The sequence below is a fragment of the Aspergillus ibericus genome (genome assembly GCF_003184845.1).
Source record: "Aspergillus ibericus CBS 121593 unplaced genomic scaffold BO80scaffold_61, whole genome shotgun sequence".
Classification (NCBI taxonomy): Eukaryota; Fungi; Ascomycota; class Eurotiomycetes; order Eurotiales; family Aspergillaceae; genus Aspergillus; species Aspergillus ibericus.
The window spans coordinates 79,945-95,522 of record NW_020292159.1 but is presented as its reverse complement, the minus strand read 5'-3'; the positions used below and the strand labels follow the sequence as shown (position 1 = coordinate 95,522).

The 15,578-nt window shown below is 50.5% G+C and overlaps 4 protein-coding genes across 4 annotated transcripts; 3 read left to right on the top strand and 1 right to left on the bottom strand.

Moving 5' to 3' along the window:
- Window positions 1-2,398: 2,398 nt before the first annotated feature.
- Window positions 2,399-3,516, bottom strand: BO80DRAFT_505633 (putative cyanamide hydratase). Its single transcript, XM_025724502.1, has 2 exons — window positions 3,133-3,516; window positions 2,399-3,085 (listed from the first exon to the last, which is right to left on the bottom strand). The coding sequence occupies exons 1-2, from the start codon at window positions 3,350-3,352 to the stop codon at window positions 2,571-2,573; spliced, it is 735 nt and encodes a 244-aa protein (XP_025570516.1). The 5' UTR covers window positions 3,353-3,516; the 3' UTR covers window positions 2,399-2,570.
- Window positions 3,517-5,233: 1,717 nt separating this feature from the next.
- On the top strand, window positions 5,234-6,844 carry BO80DRAFT_429305 (alpha/beta hydrolase). The gene has a single exon (XM_025720439.1). The coding sequence runs from the start codon at window positions 5,401-5,403 to the stop codon at window positions 6,739-6,741; it is 1,341 nt and encodes a 446-aa protein (XP_025570515.1). The 5' UTR covers window positions 5,234-5,400; the 3' UTR covers window positions 6,742-6,844.
- Window positions 6,845-10,334: 3,490 nt separating this feature from the next.
- Window positions 10,335-12,756, top strand: ace1 (putative C2H2 transcription factor (Ace1); the record flags this gene model as incomplete). The annotated part of the gene is made up of 5 exons (XM_025716263.1): window positions 10,335-10,845; window positions 10,903-11,171; window positions 11,225-11,433; window positions 11,490-11,762; window positions 11,811-12,756. The coding sequence occupies 5 exons, from the start codon at window positions 10,335-10,337 to the stop codon at window positions 12,754-12,756; spliced, it is 2,208 nt and encodes a 735-aa protein (XP_025570514.1).
- Window positions 12,757-14,735: 1,979 nt separating this feature from the next.
- Window positions 14,736-15,553, top strand: BO80DRAFT_468791 (DUF1917-domain-containing protein; the record flags this gene model as incomplete). Its single annotated transcript, XM_025722957.1, has 2 exons — window positions 14,736-14,911; window positions 15,003-15,553. Coding segments are annotated over exons 1-2 (639 nt in total), but the record flags the coding sequence as incomplete, so codon positions are not given.
- Window positions 15,554-15,578: the final 25 nt, after the last annotated feature.

Genomic DNA, 15,578 nt, shown 5'->3' with positions numbered 1-15,578 from the left:
AGCTCGCAGCTATAAGAGCTTTGCGGTAAGCATCGGCTGCGCCCAGCAAGACTGTTTGAATAGAATCATCGATTCTTGGATCTTCCCTGTTGCTTTGCCTCAACTTAGAAAAAGCAACGAACAGTATAACGTCTCCTCCAATCGTTCCGTTGGCGCTAGCCCTTGATGTCTCTGACTTCGTATAATGTACTGCATCTCAAGTACATCTCGAGCATCCGATTCAGCTGGGAAGCTTCGTATGGGTGGATATGAAGGAGCCTAAAGCCATTCTCGACTTCCAGAGTATCGGACAATGGCACTATAGTATCCATCATATACTTGTGGTATCGAAAGCTGATCTCGAACGCTGATTAGACGATGTTAACGAAATAAGATAGCCCAAGGGTTAGCCGAAGCACATATACATCTATGAAAAATAGTCAGACGGTCATACCTTTGACCCAGGTTGTCGGGTTTAAGCTGATCCTCAAGGCATTCTGACGGACAGTGGCGATCAACCCAAGGGGATTGGCTGGCTCATTTCGAGAACGGGTGAGTTACCAATGACCCAGGAAATGATAGGCGAGCCAGGTGAGATGGGAGTCATCGGGGTTCGTATCCGGTACTCTGCTGAGATGGCACCCTCCGGCGACAATTGTCAGCCTGGCTGGCTGACTTGCCCCCGAGCGTAGAACGAAAACATATTGCAGGCTAGCAAGATGGATGTGGCGGTAGCTGAATTGCAGCAACGCTCCGCGTCAGGTGTAAGCACCAGGGAAGGTTCGTTGTCGATACGATGACGGACGGTATCATTCACGGCTGAAAGCAGGAACTTCGGTCCTCATGGGTCGAGACATGCTGCTATAGTCCCTTGATTGAAGCACCTGTGGCATAGGATCACTTTGAACAGACAGACCGCAAAGCCGAGTTATGCGCTTGGAAAGAGGCATGAAGCGAAGGGGCGCATGATATTCCCTATCTTACCCCTGCTTAGTCTCCTATTCGTCCGCCACAAGGAGGACAATCACTAATTCCCGGCTTCATTGTGGATGTTCGGCGTCAACCGCGACTTTCCTTCGGTCTCAAACCTCTGTATGCCACCAGAGAACCTATACCTAGCTTATGCTATCGTTAGATGTAGCTAGGTAAGGGCCGAACGAACCCTGCATGGTCCGGGACAGCATCCCCAAAGCTACGAATGTCGTGAGCGTAAGTATATTTGTACTTTCAAGTTAAATCTAGCCTATCTGTTAGCTTAGCTAGTGGAGAGTGCCGTATATTACTCTCCCCAGGAATAAAGCCAAGCTCAACAAGTGGATGTCTGAGAGTCCAAAGGAGAAAGAGAAGTTGGAACGGCCTGATCATCCTCGCATCTTACTTACCAGGCTCTGAACCAACCAGAAGGTAAGATTTCTGCGTACGTGAGCTGCTGAAAGTCTCTTCCGCTCGTATGATCGCCGGAAGCGAACTCATTGAAGTATTGCTTTTGGAACTGTGCACCCGCCTTTTTCAAATTGAACTCGAATTCTCGTGGATTGACCTGGAACGAACAAGCCGGCGAGTTTGACTTTCAGCCATTGGCATTACTGGGCAATGCTGCATTCGTATCCATTAATCGCGGCTCGTATGCTGGCAATATATCCGATACTTCAGATAGCACAGATATTGGAATCTCTCAAGATTGAGCGACCTTCGCTGTGTAACAGACATTATTAGCCGACAAAGGTGACACGGCCTATTGGCTACTATTAGATTTTTTACAGCCAGCTGCGCTTAGTTGGGTATGCTATGTTACTCAGTGCGCACCGCAATCTTCTTTCTAATCTACTCTTGCTGTCGCCATGGCACACACCAACATAGATCGCTATATCCAATGACCAGATTGGAAAGTCAATGTTGCCCCTCACCTCTCGGTTGGGATTGAAATGGTTCTTCTTTGTTTGCAAGTGGCGGCATTTCCGAGAGCGGTGGTCCAAAAGAAAAAATGCTGCCATCTCGTCATGGTTGTCGTCATCTTGTTCACCTAGACCACTGGCTCGTCAATTGCTTATTTGGTGGGTGTATCTTTCTCCTAGCGTATTGTTTCTGTTTCGTGCATCATGTCCAGTGCTAAGCTTGCCGGGGACAATTTTTTAGAGAACATACACTCTCTTTCGTGGTCACTCTGATTATTCTTTCCTCTTTTTCTCACGCAATGAACGATACAGCCATCTGGAATGTAGCTACACAGAGCAAGACTTTCACTGTTTTGCCTCAATTGGGTCCGAAGCTAATATCATCGAGACATACCACAAGCTGTGAATTCCTTGATATGTCAACATTAAGTATGTCAGAGCCATCTATCGAGTTTGTAAATCAGCCTCATGCTATTTGTCCAGATGCTTCATGTGTGTCCTGGGTTCAAGTTAGGCACATTCATACATTAAACAGCGAGAATTTATATCTGAGCACTGTTTTGTTTGGATCCGAACAGGATCAGAACAAAGAGAGACGACAGAGAAATCAAAATCAGCACTGCATTTCCAGACTATCCTAGGTGCCTTCTAATCCCTATAGCACGGTTCACAATATCCATGATCAAAGGACCCTTCTTACTCCCACTGCCTCATCAGCATATTTCCCTCAACTCCCCGATCAAAATCCACAATATGCGTCGAGTGACACCAAGGCTTAATCGACTCTTCCTTGCGAATAACATCAGCGAAGAACGTGCACCACTTCAACCTTGGATAAACCTCGTTGATCTGCGCGCGAGTCTCATCATGGATCAACTTCTCAAATCCTTTCACATGAGGATGAGCACCAATGTTATCGTAGATCGTGGCGAGCTGGATAAGCTGACCAAAGAACGTGATGGTTCCATCCACACCCAGGTCCTGGTGTCGAATGATTGCTTCGGCGACCGCCTCTGCTTGATCGGAGGTGGCACCGAAGTCTTTGAGGGTGTGTAGGGCCTTGATGCCGCCGTAGAGATCGAATGACATGCGCGTTGCAGTGAGGTTTTCATCGGTGGTACCGAGGTCGTGGAGGAGGCAGGTGAGGGCCCAGGTGGAGGGGTTTAGGGTGGCGGCTTGCTCGGGGAATTGTTGTTTGCTGAGGACCCTTCCTGTTTTTATTAGGATGTACCTGATGATGTGGTCATTAGCAACGTACCATAGTAATAAACTCTCATGGAGTGATTGAACGTCCCGGGGTGGAGAGTCGCCTTAGCATATTGCGCAGTCTTCGCGACTACAGGATCATCATGAGGGAACTTGATTTCATCGAGCGGTATGGCAGCGACCCTTTCTAAAAAAGAGAGGTCTTTGAAGATAGCACCCGCATTAGCAGGCATGCTGGTCCAGCCATTGGCTTTGACTTCGTCGTGGCACATCTTGGAAATAGTGATATAGAGAGATAATGAAAGTTGCTTGCCACTTCACTCGCCAGATCAAGTCTGAAGGGCTCTTATATACTTGTTTTCTACTTATTGATGATTTATCAGCAATGATTCCTAGGTCTGACCCGGAGTATACTGTGGTGTTCGGCCTGAACGAGCTATCCTCATTAGGCAGTATTTTGACGTGGAGTCAAGCTGCGTCCTCAGGCAAAGTCCGGGCAGATGATCGCCAGGGAGCAGTTAGACCATTCCATTTTGGGTAGTATTTTGGAGTGGGGCTTGAGCCGAAACTAGTCCCAGACGGGTAAAGCAGCGACGTGGGGTGGTTGAGTCAAAAACAGTCACTCCAGAGTGCATTGGCGGTAGTAAAGATAGGACGCTTCCAAATCTCCAAATTCCAGAGACTCAGAAAGATTTTTCTTCGCCCGAACAACCCTGCCTGTCGTCAATTGTGGCCTCTGGGTGTGCAGCAAAATGGCCCAGGTACTGCTGTAGTGCACGATCTTACTGTCTCGCACTGGCCTGATCACTATCCCGAGAGAAAAGCTCTTCTGGTCCACACCAAGCACCAAGACTTAATCCATTGAGGTATACTCCGTATACTGGGTACGAGAACCACATGCAATGGCTGATCTCTGGGGGCCGAGACTTTGTATCAATCCTTTACGTACCACGATGCATCCTCCCCTCTGTTATTGTCGCCTAATTTAATGTCGTTGTCCGCGGTGACAATCCTCCTAGCAGGGTATGGGATTTTGTCTGTTGCAACGATCAAAGTCTTCACCCACTGTGAAGGTGGAATCTCTGTAAGGGGCACGTGAAAGAACTGAGACTACTCACATGCTCGACTCGCGATGCTCGAAACCAGCGACAGTAACAAACAGAGAGCGACAGTTTCTCGGAGTAGCAAAACAGATCCACTCCGTGCAAGCTGGGACATGAATTACCAGCGCCCGCCAGTACTTGCAGACCAGAGCATAGATAGTACCAAGGAAATCTCAACATATTACATGGATCCCCTTGGCATTTGTCAAGAACCACGTAGACCACAAGGAATATCCCCTCTTAGCCTCGGGCGTAGAAGGTAGAAATAGCATGTCTCAACAGCATTTGCCACGAGCTACGGGGTACTGGAATGGCTAAAAGCCGAGATAAGTCACTGATATGAGGCCTTTGCATGTCGTGGGAAGGCGCACCAGAGACTACATCGGCCGTATGATCCCTAAACGGTTTCAACGCCCTTTTGGAAAATACGCCCGAGTGACCATTGTTCAAGTATAAAGCTTCCATCCTCCAAGACCTTCCCTGTCTTCTGCACAACCCAGTCATCATTCGGTCTTTCTTATTCCCTTCCATTATACTACAAAGCAACATGCCTCCCAGCCCTGCTGGCTCCAGTGCCAGCCTCTTATCTCTGAGAGCAAACGAATCGCTGAGCAATACTAGCAATGCTCTTTGGGACATTCTGAGCGATCTTTGGCACCCACAGCTTAACCCAGACGGCTTCGTCACACTTGGAGTTGCGGACAATAGGGATTAAAACGCATAATTCAAGCCTTGCACTCTTAACTGAGGAACTAGCGACTCTATTGCTAATTAGCGCGTGCTTCGCTTTACATTTTTCAATTCAAACTTTGCGTTTGCTTTCATTGAGCACAATCATTCGAGGGTGACTGCACACTCTCGCAGTGCTTATTGTTTCAGCTCTTTAACCTCGCATATCAGACAGAGGACTCGGACTTGAATACTTGTAGCGGTTAGCCAGTGGTCGCTCTGCATGAAGGCCCGATCTCTATCCGCTTCCCCGCAATCCTTCCCCCGCAGTCCCTCAACAGGACCGAATCCTGCTTTGCGAACTGCAAAGATGGCATGATGGCCCATTTCCCTTAAAAGCAAACGACAATGCCTCGAGCCGAGCAGAACCGGTGGCAATTGAACACGGCACGCCTAGCCGATATAGGCACCATGAACAGTATCCCCCCTGATATAAAGCCAGACAACTGGACTGGTACCTCACCACATCAACCTAAGCACTTACCACCATGAGGTCCCTCCTTGCTCTACTTGCTCTCTTGGCTCCTCTCGCCCTTGGGGCCGTGACAATCACACGAACCTCGCAACCCCCCACAGGCTACGAAGTGACCATCACGTACCAGAACGCCAGTGCCTCCAACGTCACCATCTCAAGTCTCCCACACCTCACCGATCAATACTCCACTTCCGTTTGGGCCTGGTCCGAGTTCGATCTCAATGAATACAAACCCGGCGATTTTCCCAGTAACCCCCAAGCCGGCACCTACTATTCCATGAGCCAGACCAGCCCCGGGAACTTCACCTGGACGCGGCCCTTCCCCGGTGGCACATATCAATACTCATTCCTCCTCAACTGCGCCAACGCCAGCCTCTGCAACACCACCACCGGCCAGGAGATCACTGACCCGACCAACCCCCCCTTTGAAGTGGTGTCCGGCTCCGAACTAGTGTCCACCTTCCAGGTTCCCTTTGACCCGGAGTTCCAGCACTACCCCGACCTCCCCCTCAACCAGGACTATGCCCTCCCATATGGCAACGCCGCCAGCAAAGGCTCCATCTCTATCGGCCTCTATCACTCTCCCGGATCCATCAGCCCTTCCCCGGACATCCACGACTACGTTATCTACCTTCCCCCCGGCTACAACACCAGCAACATCACAGCCTACCCCCTCCTCTACCTCTCCCACGGCGGCAACGGCGCCTCAGCCGACTGGCAAAACCAGGGGTATATCTCGAACCTAATGGACCGCCTCATCGGCACCGGTGCACTCGAACCCACCGTCGTCGTAATGCCAACGTGGTACGGTATCCTCCCCAACACCACGAACCCCCAAGCCCTCGAACAGCGCAACTACCCAGACCCTCAAACCATCGCCTCCCTCTACAGCACCTACCTCTTCCCCCACATCTCCACCCACTACCGCGTCAGCAATTCCTCCTCCCGTCGCGCCTTCGCAGGCCTCTCCCAGGGCTCTTTCGTCACCTACACCTTCTACACCAACTATACCTCCTATTTCGGCTACTTCGGCTTTCTCTCCGGCGGACCAGCGACGAATGACGAGAATGAGGCCCCGCCGTTGACTGGCTACGTTAACGCGTCGATGTTAGCCCAGAACCCAGACCTAGGGACTCGAGGGCTGTTTCTTTCATACGGACAGTATGATATCCTCTTCCAGGACGCGAAGCGGTTCCAGGAGGCATTGGATGATCTGGGCATCCGCTACGTGTCGCGGTTTGTGCCGTTTGGGTTCCATTTCTGGAATACCTGGCAGGATGCGATCTGGCATCTGGGGAGAGCGGCGCTGTGGAAGCCGTTGCCGTTCTCGGGGGCGACGGGGCATGGATTGTAGTGACATTTCCATGAGATTCCTCAGCGCGATCTATATATCTAAGCAGATACAATGAAATGTAGCGAGCAAACAGGCTCTGTAGGCTCAATAAACTGTGTCTGTGTCTTTCCTCGTGTTATTACTATGACGCTAGAATAGCCCTCAGATTACCCGATTGGGTCCGATTGATATCTTCTACGGGACAGTCGAGTCTAATAACAGTGATAGACTTTATTTCTAGAAATAGTTGTTTAGTGGCAGGTGATCAGACGTAGATCATAGTACTAGGATGAGGATAGATGGGTGGTTACGAAGAACATATAACCTTCCAGAAAGGTCATTTCTATATTAGTAGCATTTGGATTACTTGATTCTTACCATATCCTCGAATACAGCCCTGCCCCATTGGGGTCCTTCTCGAGTCGAGTATACGCGCACGTGTATACACAGCACCCATCAACATTCTCCGGCTTAGTACTGGTGTTGTATATGGAAATGAGCTGAAACGAGAGAACAGACGATTGAACATGGAACCAGTGAGTGAAGAGAAGGGTCATATATATTTTTATCTATAGAAGTACTATGTCATTTCCTTTCCCCGCACTGTATATACTATCTTCACTATAAGCCACAAGGATGTGAGTGTGAATATCTTGATGATGAATTAAAGCATACAAAGTAGTAACTGGTATTGCAAAATTGCCACGTTTTAGGTGTTTAGTATATCCCTGATTGTGGAATATTGTGCCTGTTCTGAGAATTGTTTTGTCTGGGCCATACAAGATCATCCCTGCCCGGTAGGAACGGGCTGGAAACTGTCTATATGTGTTGAGCTGGGACAGCAAAGAAATGATAGACGGAGTGAAATTGAATCTGATGCTTATAAATATATATCATCCGATAGATAGTTGAGCCCTGGAAGGGTGTTGTCATGGCATTGCCAAATGAGCCGTCTGGATATGAACCTTGATCTGGACCGGTCTTCTTTCGGATACCACCTGCCAATACGGAATACTCACCGGGTAGTAAGCCCCTGAATATCCCCATTGAGCAAGGATATCCGGAGAGAAATCCTCGGCGGTTCTCTAAGATCTGTTACACAGAGGTGGTCAATCATCATCGGAGAGAGTGATCAGATAACAAGTCAGGACATCTGGTATCTTGTCACCACCACGAGGCGTGACACGTCTCCCCAGAGATCGATGGATCTTGCATCCAGGGATCACAGAGATCTTCACCACAGACTTGGTGGAATAGAAGCCAGACACCCCCGAAAGCACCGAGAAGTGGGAATTGATGACAGCCTAACATGGGCAATGATCAAGCGATGAGCGTGATGACGAGCGACCTAAAAAAAGACTGTACATGCGATAAACTGCTATGTATAGTTCACACCTGTCAACACCTGCGAATTAATCTCCGATTGGAGATGTCAACTATCAACACCCAACGACCGACAGGGGTATACTGTCAAGTCCAGCAGAATTGTGCTGCCTTCGATAGTTCGATGACAAGAAGCACGGTGTACCGTGTTTAGAACCCTGTGGAAAAGACCCCACATCGCAATGAGGTTAGTGTTTCAGCGATCAACATGCGGTTGGCCGTGCGAGGGAAGAAGAGAAGCAAATGTCAAGTTTTGGGTCGCGGTAGCTTGTGTTTCGGTGTGGCGCAGCAGATAAGAGATGCCGCACATGATGGAACCCATCAAGCCCCTCAGGTCCCCGAGCTCCTGAATCAAACTTATTCGGCGCTAACCTCAAGAAATTTATAGTGTGCCACTCTGGAAAAAATTTGTGTCTTGAAGCGAGACTCGTATCAAAGAAAGTCCTGGTAACAGAAAGACGGCCTGTCACACAAGTAATCCGACCTGCGACATCCCATGTAGGGAGATAGACTCCCGCGCGTCAGCGGAACCGGTAGGAGGCCACCTCACCCGGTGTCATTGGCTTAGTTTGGGCTGCGAGCGGTCGTGGGCCATCCACTAACTGAGGCATGGTCACCAGTTGGAGGGCTGCATGCAGCTCAGCGTCATAATAATGAGGCTCACACACGGGAACACAGGGGTCCACCAGTGTCAAGGCTTGCGAGCGATTAATGCATCGACATAAGGCTACGTGTGTGTGGCTACGAGGCCTTTGGGGATTGGTCCAGAATCCAGCAGCCTGTCATGCATTCATCGAGTGTAGTAAGAAGGTGCTTAAGGGCGGGTAGAGAGGCCCAATGGCATCATAGGCATCCTTCATCCTCCAACGCAGCCAAGGTCAGCTCTGCTGGCGCTTTCTCTTGTCTTATGAATGATGTCCAGGACGGCGGCTTCCAGTTCCCTAGTAGTAGTAGTACTTATCCGGTATTCCGTACGGAGTACCATATCATATGATGATGGCTGTGAGCTGACTGGAATCGTGATTGGTTGGTTGGACATTGGCTGGTACGGCCGTAAGATTGAGCGTGATTAAATGGACCCGCCGTAATCCGGTGGTCTGTCGGGGATAGAAGCAAGGTCAACGGGGACCCTCTGAAGTGCATCTCCATCCTACCCACCACTCATGCGAGTACGAGGCTCCGGGCGAAAAGGACAGCAAGGTCAATAATTACAGAGAGCGGATTCGACAAAGTTTAAATCGCCAAAGTTCCTCCGGAGGTTCTGGAGCGTACTGATCGTTCGACCCCGTTGATGTCTATTTTCGGCAATGCCGGTATTAACCCCCACTCAATTCCGGCACCAACAGCCCCTGAATGGCCAGCCCTGGACGGGGTGGGGTTGCATCGGCGCGGAGGACGGAAGACAACGGCCCCGACCACGGGTGAATTACCAGACGAGCGTACGATACACCGCAATCGCCAGGGCAAAGCACGTATCCAGATTACGTCCATGGCGGCCGACGAGGGCCGTAGCGGTGGGGCAATGCGAGCTCCTCCCTCCAATGGTCGCCCCTCCGTTTCCAGTCGCTATACCTGGCCGGGACTAGTGCCGCTCGTCTATCAGGCAGACATCGAAGACGACTCAGCCCGGATGAACAGCCTCAGTCTCCCTTACCCCTTCCAAGTGCCATGATCCATACTTGACCCCATCCTCCCCTTCCACGTTTTTGATCTCCGCTATTCGGTATTCCCATCGCCCGCCCCAGTTCGTGTCGCATCCGATTCAGGCTCATCCTCACGGCGTAACAGCATCCTGTTGCTGGAGTCTCCAGAAAGGGGTCTGTTGATTGCTTCCACCATCGGCGGCCCGGGGCTTCCCGTCATCCCCTTCTCCCTTTCACATCGAGGCTCGGGGATTCACGATTCACATACCATACCATCCCTATCTGCCTGCCCCATCCTTAGTAAGTCCTGCCTTTGAGCCCCAAGCCCCCCACGATTTCTCATCTTCCCTTACTCCTTGGCCATCCGGCAAGTGAACTGACCCTCTAGGTCTTGATTGAACAATTCATCGTTAGTCCGTACGTCATCTCGAATCACTAAAGCGCTTTCATCGTTCCCTCGCGAGTTTCCGTCCGTAAATATACCGGACAAGTGAGTCTCTTTAGACATAGGATGATGCCTTATTTAACAACGTACCTTGGAACAGCGCTTCGCTACTCGCCATGATCGCATCTCAGAAGGCAGACAACATGAAGGCCCAACACCCCCGACGGGGGCGAGTGATGACCTCCCGCCCTCCGTCACTTCTATCGCCGTCGGACGTCAATGCACTCCCTCGTTCACGGTTCCGAAGAGAAGAAACGTTCCACGCGACAAGTCCGTCTTCCGATGAGGAGGATATCCTGGCCGACCTTCACCCTCTACCTCGCCGCTCCCCGACGTCTCCGGCTGCCCTCCAGGCCATTGTCGCTGGCCAGGAGCGCATGACCAAGATGTTGAGTCGCTTCGACCTGCGCTCGCCCCGAACGCCCGCCTCTCGAGATATTGACGACGAACTTCCTGTTCGCAAGGGTGTTTTGGAGATCCACCTTCGGCGCTCGCAGTCTGGCAAAGAGAATTCATTCAACAAGGATTCGAACAAAGACCAGCGATCTCCGAAAAAGGAAGCACCAGCGAGAATGAGAAAGGTGCACTGTCACCCTTCGGACAGCGGTCTGGGAACGTCCATCAGCAGCTGTCAAACCGCATCTTCCCGTCAAGGTGAGTGGTTGTTGTTAATTGATCATGACATGCAGGCATATCTAATTGTCTTTGCAGTCAAAGAAGGCCAGTTGTCCCAGGGCAGCTCTCAAACACAGTCAGCCATCACTAGCTCAATTATGGCGGTTGATTCTGAGGCCGCGCCAAAGCAGAAGCTCAGCTTGGGCGCGTGTCTGGAGATCGAGAAGCGTATCTTCAGTCCCCTACTCGGACAAGAGATGTGCAAGCCGTTCCATCACATTGTCGAAAGTGCTCGCCGGCAGATTGCCAATGAACAGATCGGTACACTCCGTGATCTTGAAAAGGCGCTACTTTACGTGGCTGCAGTAAGTCCATCTTCAACTGTTGGTTTTGTACGAACTTCACTGACAACTCCAAGGATGTGGAATCGGAGGTCGGCTCCTACTACCAATTCTGCAGTTCTACCATTTTGTGTCTGCACGAAACTTACACCCACTTAAATCCCCGCGATCTATGCATGCCCTCGGACAAGAGCTACAGCAATTCCTACTTCTTGGATCTCACCGCGCAGGTTCACCGTTTCAAGGCCATGCGAGACGAGGCTCGCAAAAACAAGAAAGATGCACCGTATGTTACCCTTCTCCGTGGCAAGTCCGTGGCAAGGCTGATGCTGATCATTCTAGTGAGGCGAAATTGATTCTACAAGGCGGCATGAGCGAGACTGGGCGTCCTCTTGAGCTTGTTGCCCAAAAGGATGGGGAGGAGGTCTCCATGCAGACCGGAAAGGCTTATGATGCGCATGCTCCTGCCCTAGTGAAGCGTACCCTTAGTCTGAATGAAGCAGACGAGGGAGCCAGGCGGTCTATGGCTCGTCGCAAGAAGAATGCTCCGCCGATGAACATCAACACCAAGTGTTCTCACTGCGACAAGATCTTCCAAAGACCATGTGATCTGACGTGAGTGTTTGATGAATGTTGGTTGTATCGCTGCTAACAGGTGTACAGGAAACATGAGAAGACGCACTCGCGCCCTTTCAAGTGTCCATTTGAGGGGTGCAAGTACTACGAACTTGGGTGGCCCACCGAGAAGGAGAACGAGCGTCACATCAATGATCGTCACTCAACCACGCCTCGCATGTACGCGTGCACTTTCAATGGCTGCGCCTACAAGTCCAAGCGCGAGAGTAACTGCAAGCAGCACATGGAAAAGGCACACGGTTGGAACTATGTTCGTGCTAAGAACAACGGACGCAATGCCAAGCGACGGGCTACTTCGGCTCGCGACAGTCCAGCTGAAGAGAGCACGGCTCACTCGAGCCCTGTGCACATGGGTCCTGATCCAGTGAGTTCTATTCAGCTGGCTCCGGCCCAGGTGGCTTCCCTCCAGATGGCCCCCGATCCGATCAGCTCTCTTCCGATGGGCTCGGATCAGGTCAGCCTACTGCAGATGCATCCGGACCATATGAGCCCCCTTCAGCTGAGCCCAGACCACATGAGCCCGCTGCAAATGACTCCCGACCGCGCCAGCCCCGTCGAGATGCATTCTCTCCAAATGAGCCCGGATCAGGGAAGCTCGGTCCAACTGAGTCCGCCCCAAGTGAGCCCCGCTCAACTGAGCACGCCGGCGACTGGCCCTCTCCAATCGCCCACTGGATTTGTCAACTACCCGACCAACCAGATGTTCCAGCTGCAGGACCCGTACACTCAGCTCAAGAACGAAGACTGTGTTTTGTATACCGACAATGATTTTGCCCCATACAACGGGTCAACGGAATTCTTTGAAGACGCCTCCTTCGGATACGGAGAGCATCTGTACCAAACCGGTCAGATGGACATGAGTTCTATTGGAGCCTTGTGTGATGACCCTTTCATGAACAACATGCTCTGGGACAACACCTTTCCCGACGAAAATCTCTACGCTATCAACCAGCCACCAATGGGTCCGTTTTAGCACACCCGGCTGCGGATGAGCAGTTGGACAGTTACTGCTCATGCCGTCGATCCTCCTTTTATCATGGCGTTATGGACTAGCGGACTAAGGACTTGACTTTTATTTCCCCAAAAGAATGACCGCTCTTTCCACGGGCTTCAGTATACTGGCCTATGTTATCATCTTTCTCTCGTTGAGTTGTATGTATCATGTGAGGATAGATTGCCCTCTCACTAGTCACGATCATGGTCGAGAGCCTTCAGAAGCGCAACCTTCCTTTTCTACGGATGGCGTATTCCTTCCTTGCGTGTGAACCTCGCCGTGTCACTTGGGCTACGGGATATGGATATTTGGACGAAGCGAATTTATTTCCACTTATGATATGGAATCTGGACAGTAATGCAATTGTTTATACAGGCCATGATCAACCATGAGTATTCAACCCAACCCAGCATTATCTCTCAAGCGGTATACCAATAGAGCTAGTAGGTAGCTGAGGTAAAGGATCAGACTGCCATCTGAACTCACTCTTCTTCCCCTGCCTCACCCAAATGCCCATCCGGTATGGGGAACGATTCCAGCTACGCCATGTCTTGGCTTGATGTGTTGTTGGTTGAAGGGGCAGTACCCTGGACTGAATATCAACCCACCCGCCATCGGGGACATGACGACACGACAGTTTAGAGGGTGATATTCTTTGCCTACTACTATCTCATTGTTATAGGCTGTCACGCATCTCGACACCCCGAAGTCGTCTCATATTTGACAATGGCTCTGGATTCCAATGTATATCTATACCAGACAGATATGCTATCTGCGCGGAGTCTCACGTCCTGCATTGAATGGGTTCTATAATCTTGAAGCCAGGACCTATTGGCCAAGTTCATACAGTCCAGGACCTCGAGAAAGACCCCTTTATCTTCTGAGTCATTGGTTATGGGGTTTGCGGACAAGAAGCAGTCACTTGCTCCCTGCTTGGCAATGGGAAGTTGTTAAGAAGGCTCTTCGTTTGTTTCTCTTTGGGCATTGGTCTCGGAATCGATCATCTTTCAGGTCCATCTCCAAACAGAATATTATGATATATTGTCTTGATGTCAAAGCATACATTTGCGCCATGCTTGTCTCTGGTAGAGATGGTGGAATTTGTCTTGTCTTCGGACGGTCAATGTTTATGGATTCGCTCTTGCGAATTCGTTAGAGTGTTCTGTCCCCGTGTGCCCAAACCCTTTTCAAGAAGACAGGAAAGAATGGAGAGCTGAATTCTCCGCCGACATTCCCAATGCTCGTCCTCCGTATGGTTTAGGGACAGAGGTTTCAGAGCATGTTGAATTTATCATACCCGGGGTTACCACTTCGTTGAATTAGTTGGTACAATTAGCCATGCGGCTGCATTCTTATTCGAGTACATTGAACGTCGGGGTTCAACAATAAGCATAATACTGTTGGAAAGAGAAGTAGTAACCAGCGGATTTTGCCCGAGATACCTCGGGGTCTCACGAATCTTAGCTTTTATATGGAGGAGACACATAACAGAAATGGGGTTTAGTGGTAGGGGGTTGTGTTACGGTTGTAGACTGTTATATAGAGTTTTTCCAAGTTATATATTATTTATGATTAAGCATTATGGTTCATAAGTTTTATACTATAATTTAGGAGTTTATTATAGAGATTATAGAGTAATATAATAGTATTAATTTTATTATGATATTAAGATTACTGGTTATTTAGTATCCTCATCAATCAACCCTTATATATATACAGGCATCATGTCTCAAATATTCAGCTAATGGACATGGTCATCCAGAACGCCGGTGGATGCGCTGGGTTAGGGCAAAACAAGAAGAGGATGACGGTAATCGAAAGAAGGAAGCGAGGAGGAAGGACTCTTATATACGGAGCAGACATATCGATTCACTGGATGGATCACCTGCTGTGGAGGGTGTGACACCCAGCCTTGCTGAGTGAGTGACCATCATCCTGTGCCACCTCTGCCACTCATTCATTCTTCTCTTATTAACCTCTCCTCGTCAACTTCATCCATCACTATCATCTATTACCATCATCCATCTCCATCTATCCATATTCATCATGCCTGAACAACAGTCACAGCCCTCGTCCTCCCAACCCACCAAATCCACCCTTATACCCGCTCTCTCCGATGAATCCAGCTTCTACGGTACCATCCTATCCCCTACCCCTATCTAACCCCCCCCCCCCCCCCATCCCTATCCCACACTGAACAAAACATCCAAACTAACATCTCACAGGCTCCGAAACCGAAACCACCAACCTCGAATCCCAAGCTTCAACCTACAGCACCCACCACTACTGGACCAACATCCACCCCCATCTCTACAGCACCATCCAACACGACAGACTAGCTATCCAAGCCCAGACCCAAACCCAACCCCAACCCTCCTCATCCACCACCCCCTCCCCCTCCCCCTCAACCCCAAGCCCACACTCCCCCACCGAGTCCCTCGCAACCTTCCTATCCCGTCTCCCCCCCTCCACCGGCCCCTGGATCTACATCCAAGCCCCAACCTACCAGCCGCCCCAAACCAATATCCCCGCCCTCCTGACGGATGGCAGAAGAGCGCTGGAGCAGTACGAGAACGAGAGATCCGCGCTCGAAGCCCAGCGAGATCATCCCGGCACGCTGCTGGCGCACGAGAAGAGCGGGTTAACTAGGAGATTGGGCACATTAAGACAGAATCTCGAGAAGAGGATTCTGGAGATCGCGAGACGGGCTAATGTTGTCTCGGGGAAGTGGATGTTGTTTGTGCTGCCGGGGAAGGTGGATGAGGTTTGGGGCGTCGTGGCGGGGGAGACTCTGAGGGGGG